General features: G+C 41.8%; 1 protein-coding gene across 1 annotated transcript in view; it reads left to right on the forward strand.

Annotated features, from left to right (window-relative positions):
* Positions 1–21168, forward strand: part of LOC117345504 (uromodulin-like) — a 52853-nt gene that overhangs the window by 11759 nt on the left and 19926 nt on the right. The window contains exons 4-6 of the mRNA XM_033914256.1: positions 6894–7074; positions 13253–13390; positions 17103–17117. Of these exons, the coding sequence (XP_033770147.1) occupies positions 6894–7074; positions 13253–13390; positions 17103–17117 (334 nt within the window). The remainder of the gene's footprint in view (positions 1–6893; positions 7075–13252; positions 13391–17102; positions 17118–21168) is intronic.

A 21168-nucleotide genomic window follows, 5' to 3' on the forward strand; every position in this document is an offset into this window, starting at 1 on the left:
CTCAGCCCAACCAAGAAGGGAATGACATGGAGCCATGAAACTTACAACTTGTTCCGCACTTTCCTTGACATTTTTTGTTTCAGTGAGGCAAATGCATCTAGTAAATGGGAACAGGTATAGGGAAACCAAGCCATTGTGACATCACCGATGGGGTTGGCTCTTAGGCATTGGTGGAATGAGGCATTGTGACATCACGAGGGGCAGCTGAAAAGTTCTCAGCCCAACCAAGACGGGAATGACGTGGAGCCATGAAATGTACAAGTTATTCCACATAGTCATCCCTAAGTTCAGCACACTTGACATATCATGTCTGAAGTTTCTTTAGCACTTCTAAAAAAATACTCTGATGTCTAGTTAAAAAAAATGCTGTTCCACTGCCGCAACCGCCTAAAACCATGTTGACATTCTCTCATTAATCCCTGCTTACATATATGTCTGTCATTTGGTTCTTTATAATAGTCTCTACCATTTTGCCCGATACCGACATCAGACTCACCAGTCTATTATTTCCCAGATCTCGTCTGGAACTTTTTATAAAAGTCGGCGTCACATTGGCCTATGTTCCTATGAGCGTTGAGAGCAGTGCAGAGTATTCAGCGCAGCTTCTTGTGCTAATAACCACTATTGCGGTTTAGTAAAAAGGGGGTAAGTTAGGCACCTAGATTGACTAGGGCGAACTTTCTAGTTGCCTAACTTATAGAATCTGGGCATAGATGTCTATTGCTTAGATCACCCTACTCCTATTCAAATCATGCCCATACTATGATCCCTTGCTATCTGGACGTTCATCGGTTTTAGATGCCCATAGCTTGGCTTTGTAAAATTGGAACTTAGAGGTCTATCCGTGATACATGCTTGAATGCTGGTTTATGGACATCCAAAATGCAGCTGGTGCTTTGAATTAATCACCTAAAGCTATAATGTGCTGTACATTTTAGCATGCTTTCTGTCAAGTCTTTTTATTATTAATAGTCATAATATACAACACACAAGAATTTTTGACATTTAGGGCTCCTTTTATCAAGCCGCGTAATACCGCGTGCTAAACCGCCGGCTGCGCTAGCCTCCTCTTGAGCAGGCGGTAGTTTTTGGCCCGCGTGGGGGTTAACATGAAATAAACATACACGGTCAACAACCATCCCCCCCCCCAAACCTCCCCCATCATCTCTCCTCCAAGCATGTCGGCTTGCAGTATATAAATTGATGAATTCAGAATTTAAAATAAAATTACAATCACATTTTCCTTTACTAAATTTATGTTGCTATAAGGAAGGTACTGTCGGCCAGATAATGTGGGCTAGATCACAGAATGGTTTTATTTTCCTGTTTGTAAATCCTCATGATGATACTTGTGGATTTTTCTGAGTTTGTTGTATATATAATTTGTAACAAATGAATAAAAAGAAAAAAGAAAACAATCGCACCTACCAGCACCTCATTGTAGCCTTTAGTTTTAAATTGTTTTTATTGTTTTAACTGTTCTACCTTGACTTATTGTTTTACTTTATTTTAGTCTTACTTGCTTGCTAGTCCCCGGACTCCTCCCCCAATCAGGTCAGCGCATGTCCTATTTAGTTGGACTCTCTGCGGCGCATGCCGCTACCCAAGGGCGCCCCTACAGCAAAACCTGTTTGTCGTTTTTTAGCCTTATTAAGCCACAAATCCATAGGCTTAGCCTACCTTATATTTTATATCTTAACATTGATTTTTCATTTCCGATATACTGTTATTAATTCAGACCCCACTATGCTTCCTACACACAATAATATCCCAGTTCATTGGGGTCATAGACCCTCTTCATACAGACCCCCCTAGAACTCTTCCAAATACAATTTTGACAATTCCTACTTCACCTTTGCCCTCTAGTGATCCAATATTAAATACTTTTGTGCCAGTCCATAGAAATTTCATTCCTAACTATACTACTCTAAAACTAGGTCATAATAATTCAAGATCTCTCAAAAGCAAGCACCACCTTCTAAAAGATGCTATTCTTCATCAAAGTCTACATATTCTCTGTATTACTGAAACTTGGCTCTCGGAAGGTGAGGAAGCTTATCTTTCTTTCTGCTGTCCTCCTAATTATGATTATTATTGGAACCACCGCCACAATCGTAAAGGTGGAGGTCTAGCCATTATCTTTCACAAGAATTTAGTTAAGATACGCAACCAACCCGTTAATAATGCCGTTATTGAATTTCGTCACGCCAAAATTAATCTAAATCATAAAATTGATCTCCTTCTACTCTATATTCCTCCCCCTATAGACCACACAAAGTTAACTTCTCTTCAGAATTTAATATTTGATTTTTGCTCTGCCTCTAGTTATCCTTTAATTTTGGGAGACTTTAATATTCATTTCGATAATCTTACTAACTCAAACACTATTGATACACTAAATTTTTTCAAAGCGTTGGATCTGCAAACTCTGATTCATGAACCAACACATTCAGCTCAACACACTCTTGACATGATTCTTACATCCGAATCTCAAAATATCTCTCATTCAGTTCCGTTTATCTCTCTCGTACCTTGGTCCGACCATTATTTTATTTCGCTTAACTTCTATTTCTCCAAACTACTATTACCAAAGCGTTCTTCTGAACTCAAAAAGATCTCATTTAGGGACTTTTCTAAACTTGAAACCTCTGACATCATACCTTTTTTCAGCACTTCTACTATTATCCCCAACTTCAATTCTATTGAGGAACAATTACAATTTTGGAATTCCTCTCTCGAAACTCTTTTGAACACTAAAGCACCAATGATTTCTAAAACCATCTCTCCTCGTAAACTCTGTAATCCATGGTATTCGGAAGAACTTTCTTTGTTAAAAACACAACTCCGCTTTTTAGAAAAGAAATTTGGATCATCCAAAACTCCTTCTAACTTACTATACTATAGAGAAAAGGCCTCCCTTTACAAAAATAAAATCACTCAGGCAAAAAAAACCTATTATGCCAATAAAATTCAAAAAGCTAAAAATTCCTCTGCTCTATTCTCTATCCTAAAATCCATTACCCCAGAGACTAAAAACAGTAATACTAATCAAATCTCCACTCTAAAAGCACAGGGTCTAGCTGACTACTTCTGCAAAAAAATCGCCACTATCTGACAAACTTTTGCTGTTAACAAGATAAGCAATCCTATAGACAACAACACAACCAATTTCATACCTACAGCTAATTGTATTAATTTTAAAATACCATCTTTAAAGGACATAGAAGGCAATCTTCAAACAATCAATCTAAAGGGCTCTCGATTAGAAATCATTCCCCCTTTTATTTTAAAAAATTATTTGCTTGCTTCGGACCTTTCATCCTTTCACTCATTCAAAACAGTTTACTTTCTGCAACTGTCCCCACCTTTTGGAAAACTGCTATTGTTACTCCAATACTGAAAAACCATAAAATCAGTCAGGACGATGCTTCTAATTACCGCCCAATTTCCAATTTACCTTTTCTAGCGAAATTAACTGAAAAAATGGTTTTTGAACAACTCTCAGATTTTATCGAATCCTCAAACGCCCTCCACCCAAATCAAACCGGTTTTCGAAAACACAACAACACAGAATACTCGATGATTGGCCTTGTAACTAACATCCATTACTACTTGGACCATCACAAATCCGTTGCCCTTTTTTCGCTGGATTTATCTGCAGCTTTTCGAAACAGACATCAAAGTGTTTCGAAAAGAAATCAAAACATTTCTATTCAAAAAATACGTCCCTACTAACTAATCTCCTCCCCTTTCGCACATGCTCTCCCCCCCGTGAATAACACATTAGTCAACTCCTTGAACCATACCTTCCAAAAATATTCTGATTCCTAAATAAGCATCTACCTTCAGTATCCAACAAACTTCTTCCTTCATTGTTAGGTAACTTTTCTTCTGTAACCCGTATATACTGATATTCTCCACTGTATCCTGTTATCACTTGATTCTTTGCTATGTAATTCTTTCAGAAAAATCCAGATATCTTGTAATTTGTAATCCTCTACCATACCATGTAAAGTACATGAATCACTGTTATGTAATTCTCTCGGTAATCATTGTTACGTAATTCTCTCGGTAATGTCCAGATCTCTTCTAATTTGTAATCCACTTTGAACCGCAAGGCACAGGCGGAATAGAAATCACTAATGTAATGTAATGTAATGATACCATTGACCATGATCTTTTACTGAATCGGCTAGAATCTCTAGGTATAGGTGGTCAAGTTCTGAACTGGTTAATTTCTTTTCTTTCCGACTGTTCCTCCAGAGTCAGATTTAATGATGCCTATTCTAAACCTTACTCACTTACCTATGGGATACCCCAAGGTTCTATCCTGTCACCTCTCTTATTTAACATTTTTCTCTCTCCACTACTCACCATTTCTCAATCACTAGGTTTTACATCATTCTCATATGCGGACGATATTCAACTTCTGCACCCTTTTGACCCGGAAAATGATGAAGTAATAACGGCTATCAATAAAAAATTAGACTTGATAAAAAATTGGCTAAGTTCTAATAAATTAGCATTAAACATTCAAAAATCTAAAACTATGTTCTTCACCTGGAAAAAAGACCTAATGCCAAGGTTCATCCTCGATAATATTCCTTTAGAGTCAGTACCTACGCTAAAAATTCTAGGAGTAGTGGTTGATGTTGACCTATCATTTCATAATCACATTAATCAAATAGTTAAATCTTGTTTCCATAAATTATGTCTGATACGTTCAATCTCTACATTTCTAGACCCTAAATCTGTTAATATACTAATCCATTCTATGATCATAGCTAAAATCGATTACTGCAATTCCCTTCTAATCAACATAACACAAAAAGAAAAAAGACGGCTTCAGATAATCCAAAATACGGCAATAAAACTTATCCATAAAGCGAAAAAATACGATCATGTTACACCATTAATGATTAAATCACACTGGCTTCCTATTAGCCACCGTATTAACTTTAAGATATTATTTCTGGTATTTAAAGTTCTAACCTTCAACGAACCGCAATTTATGACAAGAATGATTATTCCTTACAATGCCCCTCGCTCCCTTCGGTCGTCTTCTTTAAACTTATTAACTGTCCCCTCTCTGAAAATCGTGGGCACAAGAAGAAGTGACGTGTTTTCTGTTATGGCTCCTAAACTGTGGAATTCATTGCCACATTATATCAGAAATGAAAAAGATCATACCTCTTTTAAAAAACTTTTGAAGACTTTTTTGTTTCAAGATGCTTTTAATACTTAATATTTTTATTTTGGACTCTCCATACTTTGTTTCAGAAATCAACTCTTTTCCCTCCTTCTCGTTTTTTCCCTTTTATGTATTTTCAATATAGAATGAATTGTAACTTTTCCCCCCCTTTCCTTCTATGATCATGTCTGTCTTTAATCTGACTGCAAGAAAAATTGTTAGTTGTTATATTTATTATGTACATTGTCTTTTGTACCCTATTATTTGTTTGACCATTAACTAGTGGCTTTTTAAGTTTTTCATCGCTTAGAAAATTTGTATAAGCGATTCATCAAATGGTAATAAAACTTGAAACTTGAAACTATTTAAAACTATTTAAAAGCCATCTGGTCATAAACTAACTGCAGATAATCTGCCCAAATGAGTAAACATTTAATTGTATGCTTCACAAAAAGTCCTGGCTGATTTTCAAAAAAGTTTCCGCACGTTTATATTTTTAAACACCACTTATTAAACATCTCAAAAACAAATTACATCACTTTTCCACAGGTGAGCCGGCTTGCCTGACTGACTAGTCACATGACATTCTATGACACACGCTCTTACCACATCTCCTGTCCCAACCATTTCCCCCGAAAATATGGAAGTGCTGAGATTTTATGAAGAACTCTCATATATAAAGTTATATAACAAGTGTCACCTCTCTTTATGAGTCATAGTTTTCAACAAGTGCTACCCAAAAGCAATTATAACATACATACAGCCCCATGCCATGGCTACAGATGACAGAAGGGCAGTTACTGGTCTGCGGACAGGGGAGAGGAAAAGAAGGAAGTGAGGTGCTGCTGCTGGGTGGGCCTGAGCTAAGATTATATGGACCTATGCCCACCCAGGCCCATCTGTAGCCTGGGTGGGCATAGGTCCATATAATCTTAGCTCAGGCCCACCCAGCAGCAGCACCTCACTTCCTTCTCTTCCTCTCCCCTGTCCGCAGACCAGTAACTGCCCTTCTCTTTCTCTAAACCCCCGTCCCTCCCCTCTCCTCTTTAGTGTACCTCAGAGGTATCTGGTGGCCTTAGCGATTCATTTTCATGGCCTGTGCTGGCCCTGCAGGGTTCCCAACATCACATCTGCCATTACTGATGTCACTTCCTATTTCCTCAATGGGGGGGAGGGGGAGAATGGCAGAGTGACCCCTGCGGGACAAGCACAGAATTATCCTATGGGATAAAAGAATTACTGCAGCTACCTCTCCCCCTCTCTGGTATTCTAAGCCCTAACCTCTCTTTATACTTATTTCTATAATTCCATTGGAGTTCCGTTCTATCCCAACCCCTGTAAACCGTGCTGAGCTCCACATTGTGGAGATGATGCGGTATATAAACCCAAGATTTAGTTTAGTTTAGTTTACCAGGTACCTCTGAGGTATACTGGGGAGGGATGGGGATGGGCAGGTGAGGAAAAGGAGAAGGATCAATGTAAAGTTAAATAAAACCTTTTATAAATCTATGGGGTGGGGTGTGTGGAAGTGCCCACCCAAGTTAGCTCTAGGCCCACCCAAAATACCAGATCTGGCAACACCACCGAAGCAGCCCATGGAGTTATAAACCTTGCTTTATTAGGTTGCTATTCAATTAAAGACTTAAGTTTTCGTAAAAAATAAAAGGATGAGATCAATAAAAAATCTCTTTCTTCTTTTAAGGTATTTTATTACCTGGACTTCATACTTTCAAGACCTGTTAACAGTTCCACACATTTGTTCTCGGGAGATTTTAACTCTAGTGGAAATCATTTGGAATCCTTTGAGGTCGCAGAACAGTACAACACACTAATTGTGACCACCGATGGCATAATTTTACACATACGAGTTGTAGGCCCTAATGGTAGGTATGACTTGTGGTGTGTTTCCGGTGCCAGACTAATTATTTCCTGCTTCTGAATTGTAAAAATAAGGAATGCTATGAGTCTAAAATGAGAACAGTTGCAGTAATAGATGCCTCAGGGCAAAATGTCTCTCACCATTTTGCATTGTCATATCAAAATAACATCTACAGTAAGTATAAATTTGTGCCTTAGTCAATTTCAGATGTGTCTCCATATTCCCCTATACATCTTTGAAAATATCTATATATCGCCTAAGCAAAACACACTGCTCCCATGTAACATTGTAACCAATGGCACATCTACGATTCAGTAGACCCTGGGAAGGAGGACCAAGATGGTACCCACCCGTCCTAGTTCCAGCGCCCTCCCCCAGGTATAGCACTTCCATTGAGTCTGGAACTGCCCCCTGGTGCTCAGCCATATACCTACCTGCAGAGTCCTCCATAGCTATAGTATCAGAGACAGCATTAAAGGCTGCCTCTCTGTCCAGCGGAACCATTTCTCTTCTGCGTCCTGCCCACAGGAAGTTGGATCAGCACAGTGGGATGCAGCAGACGAAGAGGCTGGCTGACCAGAAAGGCAACCTGTAGCTGTCTGTGATGCTGTGCTGAGGAGGACCCCACGGGTGAGTTAGTAGCTGAGCATGGTGGAGAGGGTAGTGTTCGACCTCGGTTTGTAGAATGGAGGGTTCAGCTGTAGGACAACCTTGGGCATTTTCCTGGGCTCCCTCAATGGTAGTTTCACATACTAGATGGCAGACAAAGATACATCCAATCTGCCCAATAAGATAAATTTATAGCATGTGTTGCAATATAACATATATATTCTTGAGCTTTATCAGGTTACAGACTATAGAAGTCTGCCTGGCACTGGACATACTCCCCAACTAGTAGAGTTGCTGTTGAAGCCTACTCCAGTCCATTCAGATGTATCTAGCCATAATTGGGGCAAATATCATAGAGGTCTGCTTGGAATTGGCCTTATTTCCCAGTTACTGGAGTTACCATCTAAGCACTGCTATCCCACTATGACAAGGGCCTGTCACCGGCCAGCAGAGGGAAGACTCAGCATCAGAAGAAGGAGCTCATTTGCATATGGATGCCACAAAGATATCTGGGAGCTTTCTACTCACCCTTAGTAAAAAAAGGGATTGAAAAACAAGAGTTCCAGAACAAAGCACCTGGAAAAGTAGAGCTCCTTCTGGAGCTTAGGCAACCCTCAAGGGAGAAATACTGGTGAAAGCCTAACTATTAATAAGCTAGACCTTGACTAATAGAGTTTGGAATGATTAGAGAGTGACTGAATGACCAGGAGAATCCCCAGACACTGAGGGGTCAGTATCCTTAGAAAGAGATGGAAGGATTATGGAGTCCAATGCACCAGTAGTATCCTGGCTGATGGTGATTGATGAGGGATGAAAGGAAGCAGCCAGAAGAATTAGAGATCCTAGGCTGATAGTGACTAGGGAGTGACAGGCAGAGGGACTGGAAAGGAATGGTGGCAACCAGCAGAGAGACTGGTAATGGTATTAGAAGCAGACAGAACTAGAGAACCCTGACTAATGGTGACTGATGAGTGACCAGCGGAGGAACTGGTAGTGATTAATGAAGAGACTGGTAATGGTAGCCAGACCTAGAAGTCCTTGGTGGGTTGAAGAGGACCTGGTGGCAACCAGAGGGATTGATGGAGACTGGAACAATCTTTGGGTGGCTAGATTGAGCAAGGAAGTGTGTTTGGAGGAGCCTGGTTGTGTTTTTAGAAGAGCCTGGTACTGAAGTGTGTCTAGAAGAACCTGGAGAAGGAAGGGAAAAGAAGACCAGAGGAGCCCTGGTGGTGGAGAACTGATGGGAGGTGACTGCTCGGTCCGTCATGCCCACACAGTTTTGAATTCTGTTTCTGTTTTCGCCTCCACCACCTACCATGCTCTTCATGAAAAAGTACTGCTTGACATTACTCCCATATCAACCCCTCTGAAACCTCAATTCATGTCCTCTTTGCTTGCCCCATGTTTTCTTGAATTCAGCTGCAGATAATGTACAAGATGAAGGCATTGTTTATTAATAAATGCAGTAACATATACAACCTTATAGCCAACCAAGGGACCCGACACAGTCCGTGTTTCGGATAACACGCCTTCCTCAGGGGTCCTAATGAATTTAAGCATAAATACTTAAGATAATGTGTAAACATAAAAAGGTGAAGCAAGCAAATGGTGATATGACAAAGGTGATAGTGTCATACAAAGACATATTAACGAGAAATAAAGTGAAAATGTGCAAATAATATCCGGTGTCTCTAAGAATGATTGAAATATATAGTGATATAGTGCAAAAGGATGCAAAAATTTTTAATGACTAGAATATCACTGAATGAAAAACTAGAAATAAAGTGACACGTGTCAAATGAAAAACAATTAGTATCAACATAGGGATACGTGCTTGCTGTTGTTTACTGCAGACTACATTGGATTTTCTTTCTCCCTTTTGTGCATTCTTGAATTCAGCTTCCACCAGCTTTTCTATAAAGAAATACAGTATTTCCTTAGATTACTCCTGAGTGGCATTATCCAGATGATGCCAATAAAATCTTTATCATCTTTTATCTCATTCCAGAGGTTCCCTTCAATTGTCAGAAATCATCTCCTGTGCATTTATACCATGAAGAAATTTAAATGTCCCTATGAAAGTACAAATAATGGAATATTTAAATATGTCCCCATGAGCTTTATGATGAAGAAAATTAACCATTTTAGTAGCCACCCTCAGAATCAGCTCCATCCTATTAATTCTCCACAGTACTCCAAATGAGGTCTCACCAGAGACTTACACAGTAAGTCACCCAATCACCCAATCATCCAATCACCTCCTTTATCCTACTAACCATTTCTTTTTGTAGCCAAGCATCCTTCTGTTGCCATTGCCTTTTTTTTTTTTTTTAAACCTGTTTCACCGTCTGGTCCTACCCTTTTGTTTTTATACACAGGAGTACTTCACCCTTTATTATATACCACAGCCCAAATGCTTCTCTGAATTTTACAGCAAAAAAATCTTTGTTGCAAAATTTAGACCACTTTTCACAAGGTCGCTCCTCATATTATCCACACCTTCCATGGTATCTACCGTACTCTCTTGCAGATTTTGGTATCATTTGCAAAGAAACAAAACTTATCCAACAACCCTTCCACAATACCATTCACAAAACATGTTAAAAAGTACCATATCAGGGAGTGATCCCTATGCTTGGTATTCTGCAATCCATTGGATTCTACTGTAGAATCTGCACTATCCTCTGCTTCATCAGTGTTTCCTTTAATATACTCACCACTAAGGTCAGATTAACTAACCGCTTCTTTACCTTTAACTACAAAAGCAGAAATATTTGTTACAAAATTTGGATTTTTCCTCCTCAGTTTTTTCATATTTCTTCCCTTCATCCTTGAGTCCGAAAATGCCACTTTTGTACTTCCTTCTGTCTTTTAACATATCTATCTAAACAAAAATGTTTCCCTGTCATACCCCATATTACTACATTATTTTTTACCATGTTCATCTTTGCTTTCCTGACTACTTTACCAGCTTCCAATAGCTTTTCCATAAATTGTTGTCTGTCATCCTCTTTCTGCACACTTTTGTAGTTTATTAAAGCTAATTTCTTTTCCCTACCTTTTCGGCTATCACTTTTGAGAACTATATCAGTCTCATTTCCTCTTTCTTTTATTTAAGTTCCTAAAAAAAGGTTTGCTGTTCTCAAAATACCTTCTTTTAGTTTCGCTCTCTCCTTTTTTACTTCCCCTTAATGTTCCCTTCCAGCTATTGACGCTTTCAGGTATTCCCCCATCTTCACAAAATTAATTTCCCTGAAATCTAGGAGCTTCATTTTTGAATGTACCCTCTCCATGCTTGTTGTGGAAAGGGGAGGGCAATGAGAGGAAAGTAGCAGGGGGAAGAGGAGAAAGAGAGTTTGTATTAATCGATATGAAATGGAAGGAAAGTTGAATAATCCCCCTCCCCAGTTGTACATCCTTCAGGGAGTTGTTAGTAAAAGACAGTGGGGTCTTAGTAAGAGCACTACACCCCAGGACTTCAGCTTTGCATCTATGGCCCTCTGGACTGATAGTAGCAAATTGCCAATATTCTATCTCTCTGTAGGATTATTAATAATCCATTGTGGTCTGAGGTTTTCCCACTCTTGTTGCAGAGGACAGGATAACTGGATGAAAAATCGGCTGTATTTTACCAGCCTCTGCCCATGGCTTGGATAGAAACATAGAAACATAGAAATAGACGGCAGATAAGGGCCACGGCCCATCTAGTCTGCCCACCCCAATGACCCTCCCCTACCTTTCTCTGTGAATGTAAGAGGTTGCTGGAGATTCCAGGATTGGAAATGGCGTGCTTCGCTGTAACTTGTGACTGAGAATTTTCAGATATCGTTCCTATACTGTGGCATAAGCTCTTCTGGGCTCTCACTTATGTTAGGAGGCATTTGTTATATTACTTATGTTAGTGCGGCTCACTGGTAGAGCTGCTGCCTCCGCACCCAGAGGTTCTGAGATCAAATCCCGGTGCTGCTCCTTGTGACCCTGGGCAAGTCACTTAATCCTCCAGTGCCCACCACTTTGAATGCCAAAGCCACAAAAAGGCGTATACAAGTTCCCTTTCCCTTAGTGGGTGAGATGGTGGGTAGCATGACAATATTGTAATCGTTGATGTATGCTTCTGCGGCTGGCATCATGATTGTTGTAGTTGTCTGGGTCTTGTTAGACACGGCAAGATCCGGACAACTGCAACAACCATTGTAATCATTGGCTTGTGAGTCTTGGGAGAGGTGCTATTGTTGTTATTATTATTATTTATATACTACTACTGGGGGGTTGAGTTTCACAGAATAGGTTTTCTACAAGTACAGTGGTGCCTCGCATAACGAACGCCTCGCACAACGAACGCTGCACACAACGAACTTCATGTCTTGATTCACACAACGAACTTCGTTTCACACAACGAACTTCGTTTCACACAACGAACTTCGTTTCACACAACGAACTTCACACAACGAACTTCGTTTCACACAACGAACTTCGTTTCACACAACGAAGTCGCCCGAGCTGCCGATGTATTGCATCCTTCCGCGCAGGCACTGCAGGCAGTCGTTAGTCACTGCGCTTAACTGCCCTCTCTCACTGTATACAGTCGTCCTTTTAAGATAAACTCAATATTTTTTATATATCATGGCTTCTAAAAAAAGCAGGAAGGTGATTTCTGTTGAAATGAAACGGGAAATAATTAGAAGGAGTGAATGTGGGGTAAAACAGTGTGACCTCGTCAAAGAGTTTGGCCTCAGCAAGACCACCATTTTCACCATTTTGACAAATTTATCTTTTTTTATGTCATCTTAGCATATTTTATGCTGCAGAACGAATTATTTTTTTTAACATGTATTGTTATGGGAAAACGCGTTTCACATAACGAACTTTTCGCATAACAAACTTGCTCCTGGAACGAATTAAGTTTGTTGTGTGAGGCACCACTGTACATTAAAACCTTGGTTTGCGAGCGTAATTCGTTCCGGAAGCATGCTTGTAATCCAAAGCACTTGTATATCAAAGCGAATTTCCCCATAGGAAATAATGGAAACTCAGACGATTCGTTCCACAACCCAAAAACTTTAATACAAAATGCTATACGTACTCGGATTGCAAGACCTCGCTCGTTTAGAACAGTTACTGCACTCCCGCAGCGTCCAAGAGAGAAGAGCCATTGGCTCAGCTGTGATGATGTGACACGTGTATACTGTATGTACTTGTATTGCAAGACATTGCATGTATATCAAGTTATAATTTAATCAAATGTTCTGCTTGTCTTGCAAAACATTTGCAAACTAAGTTACTTGCAATCCAAGGTTGTACTGTATAGTGTTATTTATATTTGTTAGGATGGGATATAAATCCAGATAAATAAAATATAATAATAATAGCTTTATTTATATCCCATCATACCTTTTCAGTTCAAGACGGTATCCAGTATATCTATAAGCCATCCCAAAATATAGTGTAACTCCAGTGCCTCACTGTCGCAAATGGGGCAGACATCTTGTTTTACAATAATAAACAATGTCCCTTCCTAAATGCAAAGCATTTCATATGTGATATTTTTTGTTGAAACTGTCATTTCTTTCCAGGAACGGAAGCCGAAGTCCAAAAGACTGTGTCAGAATCGTGGGGATCTATGTCTGTGGTGAAAAATCCTCCTGAGGGGCGCTGGACCTTAGAAATAGATGCTGGAGGCCCACACTCTGTTCGAATTGAAGGCTTTACAGGTGCAGGAGCCAGTCTGGTTATTGTTAGGGTAAAGGGCCATGTCTATAATACAATGTCTGCCATGCTATGTTTGCTTTGCTATGGTTGTATATATAATTCTATGTCTGCCATGTTTGTAATATTATGTTTTTGAGAATGACATGGGGACAAATTTGTCCCCATCCATGCAGTAACTCAATTTCCCTGTCCCGTCCCTGCGAGTTTTGTCAATGTCCCAGCCCCTGCCCCATTCCTGTAAGCTCTGCCTGAACCGCACAAGTCTTGAACACTTATGATTCTAAAGTGTTTGAGGCTTGTGCAGCTAAGGACGGAGCTTAGGCATTGGTGGAATGAGGCATTATGACAACACAATCTGAGCTCTAGAATGTTGCTACTTATGATTTTAAAGTGTTTGAGGCTTGTGCAGATGAGGACGGAGCTTAGGCATTGCTGGAATGAGGCATTATGACATCACAATCTGAGCTCTAGAATGTTGCCACTCATGATTTTAAAGTGTTTGAGGCTTGTGCAGATGAGGACGGAGCTTAGGCATTGGTGGAATGAGGCATTATGACAACACAATCTGAGCTCTAGAATGTTGCTACTTATGATGTGCAGATGAGAACGGAGCTAAGGCATTGGTGGAATGAGGCATTATGACATCACAATCTGAGCTCTAGAATGTTGCTACTTATGATTTTAAAGTGTTTGAGGCTTGTGCAGATGAGGACGAAGCTTAGACATTGGTGGAATGAGGCATTATGACATCACAATCTCAGCTCTAGAATGTTGCTACTTAGGATTTTAAATAGTTTGAGGCTTGTGCAGATGAGGACAGAACTTAGGCATTAGTGGAATGAGGCATTATGACATCACAATCTGATCTCTAGAATGTTGCTACTTATGATTCTAAAGTGTTTGAGGCTTGTGCAGATGAGGACGGAGCTTAGGCATTGCTGGAATGAGGCATTATGACATCACAATCTGAGCTCTAGAATGTTGCCACTCATGATTTTAAAGTGTTTGAGGCTTGTGCAGATGAGGACGGAGCTTAGGCATTGGTGGAATGAGGCATTATGACAACACAATCTGAGCTCTAGAATGTTGCTACTTATGATGTGCAGATGAGAACGGAGCTAAGGCATTGGTGGAATGAGGCATTATGACATCACAATCTGAGCTCTAGAATGTTGCTACTTATGATTTTAAAGTGTTTGAGGCTTGTGCAGATGAGGACGAAGCTTAGACATTGGTGGAATGAGGCATTATGACATCACAATCTCAGCTCTAGAATGTTGCTACTTAGGATTTTAAATAGTTTGAGGCTTGTGCAGATGAGGACAGAACTTAGGCATTAGTGGAATGAGGCATTATGACATCACAATCTGATCTCTAGAATGTTGCTACTTATGATTCTAAAGTGTTTGAGGCTTGTGCAGATGAGGACAGAGCTTAGACATTGGTGGAATGAGGCATTATGACATCACAATCTGGGCTCTAGAATGTTGCTGCTTAGGATTTTAAAATGTTTGAGGCTTGTGCAGATGAGGACAGAGCTTGCAGGAATGGGGCAGGGACAGGAAAACAACTCGTGGGGCAGGATGGGAAAATGAGTTCCCGTGGGGACGGGGAAAATTTTGTCCCCGTGTCATTCTCAATTATGTTTATCATGCTATGCTAAGCTTGAATATATGCCTTGCTAAGCTGCCATCCTATGTTTTGTCGTGCAATGCTCATTATGCTGTCACACCTTGCCGCGTTTGTCATATTATATTTTACCAGGCTTTGTTATGTATTTATTTATTTGCTTCGATTCCTAGCCCATCTTCCCAGGAGCTCAGAATGGGGTACAAAAGGACATTCAAAATACAGTAAACCCCCGTGAATTCACAATTCGCATATCGCAGACTCAGTAATTCGTGGCATTTTCCGACTGCCACTTCCTGATACTAATCAGGAGCTGCTTTGACGCTATCGTGTCGTGTCAAAGCAGCTCCTGATTGGTGTAGCTTGACTTTAGTGTAAGGAAGATGCGGTCGGAGCATACCGTGAGCGATTTTCTGCACCTGCCGGTGCCCCAGATGTCCTCTCCTGCCTTTTGACAGGCGAAAAACCATATTTGCGATTTCTTGAAATTCGTGGGGGTTACTGCAACATTTTGAGATCATCATAATTATATAGATGAAGCTCAAGTAGAACCACAGCAGAATAAGGAAGTCACAGTAGATTAAGAGAGGCTTGCTGTGAAGCAAGTGATCATAGGGGAGGACGGGGGGGGGGGGGGGGGGGGGGGTTAGAGGAGAGGTCTGCTTGTTGGTGGTATTCAGTTGAAGAGGAGGATCTTAACTAGAGAGTTGCACAGGGACAGAAATCCCACCCATCCCCGCTCTTCCATGTCAGGATCCTCTTCGTCCCCACCCGTCCCCATCAGGATCCTCTCCGTCCTCACCCGTCCCCATCAAGATCCTCTCCGTCCCCACCCATCCCCGCAAGGAATTACCTCCATCCCCGCCCGTCCCCATAAAAAGCAGCAATTACTTTTGACAGGATCATCAATTCCACAGTTTCTTTTGTGTTTGCTTCTGTTTTCCTTGTGGAATCTCTTTGGTGGAACCCTTTTTTTGTTTTCTGTTCAGGTAATTAACTTATAAACCCCCTCTTTTACTAAGGCTGACGTGTCCATTATATTATATGGACGAACCCTGCTTACCAAAGCCTTCCATCCCCGTGGGAGTCCCGTTGGCTAGAGGGGGCTCCCCGAGGGAGTCCCGTGAGCCAGAGGGGGGTCCCCGTGGGAGTCCCATGGGTTAGGGGGGGATTCCCGCGGGACCCCCATGGGACCCGCGGGATTCCTGCGATCCCCATTCCCATGCAGACCTCTAGTCTTAACTGCTTCACTTGTATCCCATTCTGAGCTCTCCTGTGAGGACGGGATATAAATCCAAATAAATGAATAAATACTTTTTACCCTACTGCAGGTGTCCCATGGTAGTTTCCGGATCAGTGTACGCTTTCCACGTGCTAAAAAAATATTTTTAATTTTTTAGCACTGGGGGTGGAGAGTAGGCATGCCCAGCGCTAATCGTTTGGCTCAGTGCGGTAAAAAGGCTCCTTTGAAAGGCATAAGGAAAAGTCTTTGGCCCCCTTTTCTCAAGCTGCGTTACAGTTTTTTTTTAAAATCGCGTGCCACTGCGGTAAAAGCTCCGACACTCATAGAATGCCTATGAGCGTCGGTGCTTTTACCGTAGCGGCCCGTGATTAAAAAAACCCTAACACAGTTTGATAACAGGGGGGTCTTTAATAGGGATGCGCATTTATTTGAAATGTCACGTTAAGTTGTTTGTACCCCAGAGAAACTGGGAAACACCTGAATTTTTTTCCTTTTTGGAAGCAGTGCACTCTTCTGAAACTGTGTCCACTCTTTGTGACAGAGGGAGCACTCTTCCTGACATTACATCGGAAATGGCACAAACGAAGAAGAAACCAAATGAAATTTTCCATGAATAATACAGGAAAACTATGAAAAAAAAAATTGGGCTACACAACTCTTGTCATTAAATCAAAATAAATGTATTTACATTCTGTAGCGACATATTATGATCATGAGGTCTGTGTTTGTATATTCTATACCAAAATGCTAATAAAACTGATTGAACTAAAAAAAAAATAACAGAATAAATAATAATAACAACACATCTGCTAATTTTCTTTCTTTTTTCTTTTTCTTTACAGCGCCTAACACGTCATGTAAGTGGGCATTTATGTTCCTGATACTCTATTAATTTTGATTGTATACCGAGGGGCAATTCTATAACCCAGGTGCCAATATTTATGTGCGCGTTATGGACCAAAGTCTATATGGCATCTTAAAAATTGTCGCTGACTAGAATGGCACTTAGCATGATTGTATATTGTATTGTATCAGGTTGGGCAGACTGGATGGACCATTCGGGTCTTTATCTGCCGTCATCTACTATGTTACTATGTTACTATGTATAAAAGATGGATGCACCTTATAGAATCACGCTGAGCGCCAGTGCATGTCGTAACTTTCAGGCGCGCCCATGAAAACAGGCCTTAAATCTCTGCATCTAGCTTGCGCATCCACCGGACGTATTGTATAAAAGTGCGTACAAATTCTAGAAACACCCACAAACCGCCCATGTCCCTTTTCAGATTCACACGCTAGAACTGGCACACAGCACCTTATAGAATTCGCTTACCAAGTTGTATATGTAACTTTAAATTTGTACCAATTAAGTTGTGTGCGCAATTTGTCTGTGCACACCAATTTGTGTGCACAGCATAAGGCGCGATATACAGAAATGAGGGGTAGGTGCATAATGGTCTAAATATGATCACATTTCGCCACAACTCCAAAAATTGCATTGGCTACCAGACGCCTTCAGAGTACAGTATAAAGCACTAATGATTTGTCATCAATTCCTGTATTGAAACATTCCAGAATTGTTTAAAAATAATATACAGTGGTACCTCGGTTTACGAGTGCACCGGTTTGCGAGTGTTTTGCAAGACGAGCAAAACATTCGCACAAACGGCGTCTCGGAAACCAAGCACGCTTCGATTTGCGAGCACCCCCCCTGCGAACTGGCACCCTCCCCCCCGCGATCCGGCACCCCCCCCGCCGCGACCTGAGGTCCCCCCCAACCCACCTGAACCCTCTTCTTACTTTTCTGTAGCCTCCGCAGCGGTACCGGCATCAGCATGTCCTGTGCATGCCGATGCCTGAAGATGTGCTTCCTGTGCTGGGCCTGAGAGTTCACGTCGAACGTGAACTCTCAGGCCCAGCACAGGAAGCAGATCTTCAGGCACCGGCATGCACAGGACATGCTGATGCCGGTACCGCTGCGGAGGCTACAGAAAAGTAAGAAGAGGGTTCGGGTGGGTTGGGGGGACCTCAGGTCGCGGCGGGGGGGGGGGTGCCCAATGGCAGCGAGGGGGGGGCCCGATGGCGGCTGGGGGGGTGCCGGATCATGGGGGGGCCTTCGGGGGGAGCAATGCCGGTTCTCGTGGGGGGGGGGGGGAGCAGCGCTGCTGGCCTCAGGGGGGAGGGGGAACATATCAAAGCAAGTTTCCCTTACTTCCTATGGGGAAACTTGCTTTGATATACGAGCATTTTGGATTACGAGTATGCTCCTGGAATGGATTATGCTCGTAATCCAAGGTACCACTGTACTTAGTTATACACCAAAAAGATCATTGCGTTTTGAGAATTGGGCTTTACTGAAAACGACTGTGGATCCAAGACTTGTTGAGACTGGTAAAAAGACTTTTTGTTGTGCGGGAGTTAAGAAATGGAATTCCCTGGTAAGATACAGAATTGTCGTGCAAGGGGTATGTTTAGAAAATTACTTGCCTTTGGAGGCAAGAGTATTATTCAAATTTTCCTGGATCTGCTTTAAGCTGATTTCGAGATTGTCTCCAGCTTACCTTTTTCCTCATTTTGTGTTGCATAGACCATCAAGAGAAACTAGAAACTTCTACTTATTTGCTTATCCAAAAATTAATGATCTTCTTAGATAGGACCCTAGCATTTCAACAATCTTGGTTAGGTACATGTATTCAGCAAGCTATGCTATCCTATTGCAGTTTTTGGAAATTAATTAAGACCATTTTGTTCAATAAGTTTATTACTTAATGAGAGTTTTATTATTGAAATTCTACTTTACAAATATTTGTATTTTTTACTGTATTGTATTTCGCTGATGTGCAGCTCTTTTTAGTGTAAACCGCCTAGAACTTTTGGTTATGGCGGTATAAAAGAATAGTTATTATTATTATTAAAACGCAGTTATTTGTAGATGCTTTTCTCTAGAAATAATCTTCTCTGGTAGAATTGATGAACTGCTCACGATTGTTATTATGCAAAGTTATGGTATTATTTTGCAGCCATGATTTTTTAAGGTTGGTTTGTATGTTTATTTTATTATGTTTTTCTTTTAAAACTATGTATATAAATTATGTAAACCGTTTAGTTGTAAACAGTCTAGAAATTTTTAAAATAAATAAATGTTTAGAATGCTAGCCAGTAAAGGCCAAATAGCCCATCCAGTTTGCCCATCCGCAGCCTCTACTGTCTCCTCCTCTCCCTATAGGCTAAGGCTCTTTACACCTGCATTGTGAGGTCATAGAGCTTTATGGTTATGTTTCTAGAAACATGATAGCAGATAAAGGCCAAATTTTCCATGCAATCTGCCCATCTGCAGCATCCACTATCTCCTCCTCTCTCTGAGATCCCACATGCCTATCCCTTTTACTAAGGTGCGCTAGCGTTTTTTAGTGCACGCCCAAGATTAGCGTGCGCTAGCTGAAAAATTACCGCCTGCTTAAAAGGAGGCGGTAGTGGCTAGCGCGCGCTAAGCGCACACTAAAACCGCTAGCGCACCTTTGTAAAAGGAGCCCACAGTCTCTGTCTCCACCACCTCTACCGGGAGTACGTACTCCCCTTCCCTTGTACCTCTTTCATTTTCCCTGCACAAGCAGCATTATGAACTTGCTGCCCGCATCCATGTCGCCTCTCTCTGACTTTTGGGCCCCACGCCTAGGGAGGGATAGCTGGCACGACACGGGCAGCAGGTTTGCGAGGTTGCTCGTGCCTGGAAAATTAAAAATGTATGAGGGAAGGGAAGTGTGCGGCGGGGGTGGGGGGGAGGGGGAGGACGAGGGAGGCGCACCACCATCCTGGCCACTACTCACCCTCGCTATGCCACTGTACATGCATACGCCACATCAGGTAAGTGTTGGGCTTTCACCTGTTCTGTAATCACAAATAAGTGCAGGGCAACTGACAGTAAAATGTAATAAATGCTGCCCTCTTACATCCTCTTACTGGCTTTCATCCTGCACGCATCACCCCTCCCCCCCCCCCACAATCGCACAACACTCCCCCATTGCTCTCCATAACCTTACCTGAGCATTGCTCCTGATCCGCACAACCCCCCCAGCATTAAAATCCCAGCTATCCTGCACTCCTCTAATCCTCACACACACACACATGGCTCTACAGCAATCACAATCACCCCCAAATATTCACAGTCCTCCTCATACCAGAAACAATTCAGGCCCTCCTCCTGAGGAAATGCCAAGCACCCCACCCCCCAGGGCCTAACAGCCACTGTGCCACCAAGGATGAAATAAACCACCCCTCAATCCCCTAGACCCCCCCCCCCCTCCCAGACCCCATACTCATTCTGGGATCCACTCAGAGATGATCCCTGGTGGTCCACCAGTGGAAGCAGACCCCTATGCTCCTGCCAGCTCTAGTGGCACACCCTCATAAATGTCGGCAAGGACCTCTAGTGGACATTTTGGAGTCCTAGCTGTAGCACTGCAAGACTTCTGCTAGGGTTCTCATGGTCATTTTGGAGGCACCATTAGAACTGGCAGGAGCAAAGGGACCACTCATACCAACGGACACAGGATCACCAGAAACAACCTCAGACTAAGTTCTGGGGGGGGGGTATGGGTCTGTGAGAGTGTGGAAGAGTAGTATCATTTCAGGCTTGGCCACATGGTGACTGATAGGCCCAGGGGAAACTTGGCGTCTCCCTGGGGGTTGAAGCATTTCTGAAACAAGGGGAACTGTAACTATTCCCATGAATGCATGTGTAGGTTTGCCACATGGCAGATTTGCATATGTAAGTGTCACCACCTGGTGGCAATTTTGTAACCTACACATGAAAGTGGTGGTGCACACACATGTAAGGCCCACTGCTTGCCACATTTATTTTGCCTATGTGCATGTGTCTAATATCATGTGGTGCCTCCCTTCATGGTT

The sequence above is a fragment of the Geotrypetes seraphini genome, chromosome 11 (assembly GCF_902459505.1).
Source record: "Geotrypetes seraphini chromosome 11, aGeoSer1.1, whole genome shotgun sequence".
In the NCBI taxonomy this organism is placed as follows: Eukaryota; Metazoa; Chordata; class Amphibia; order Gymnophiona; family Dermophiidae; genus Geotrypetes; species Geotrypetes seraphini.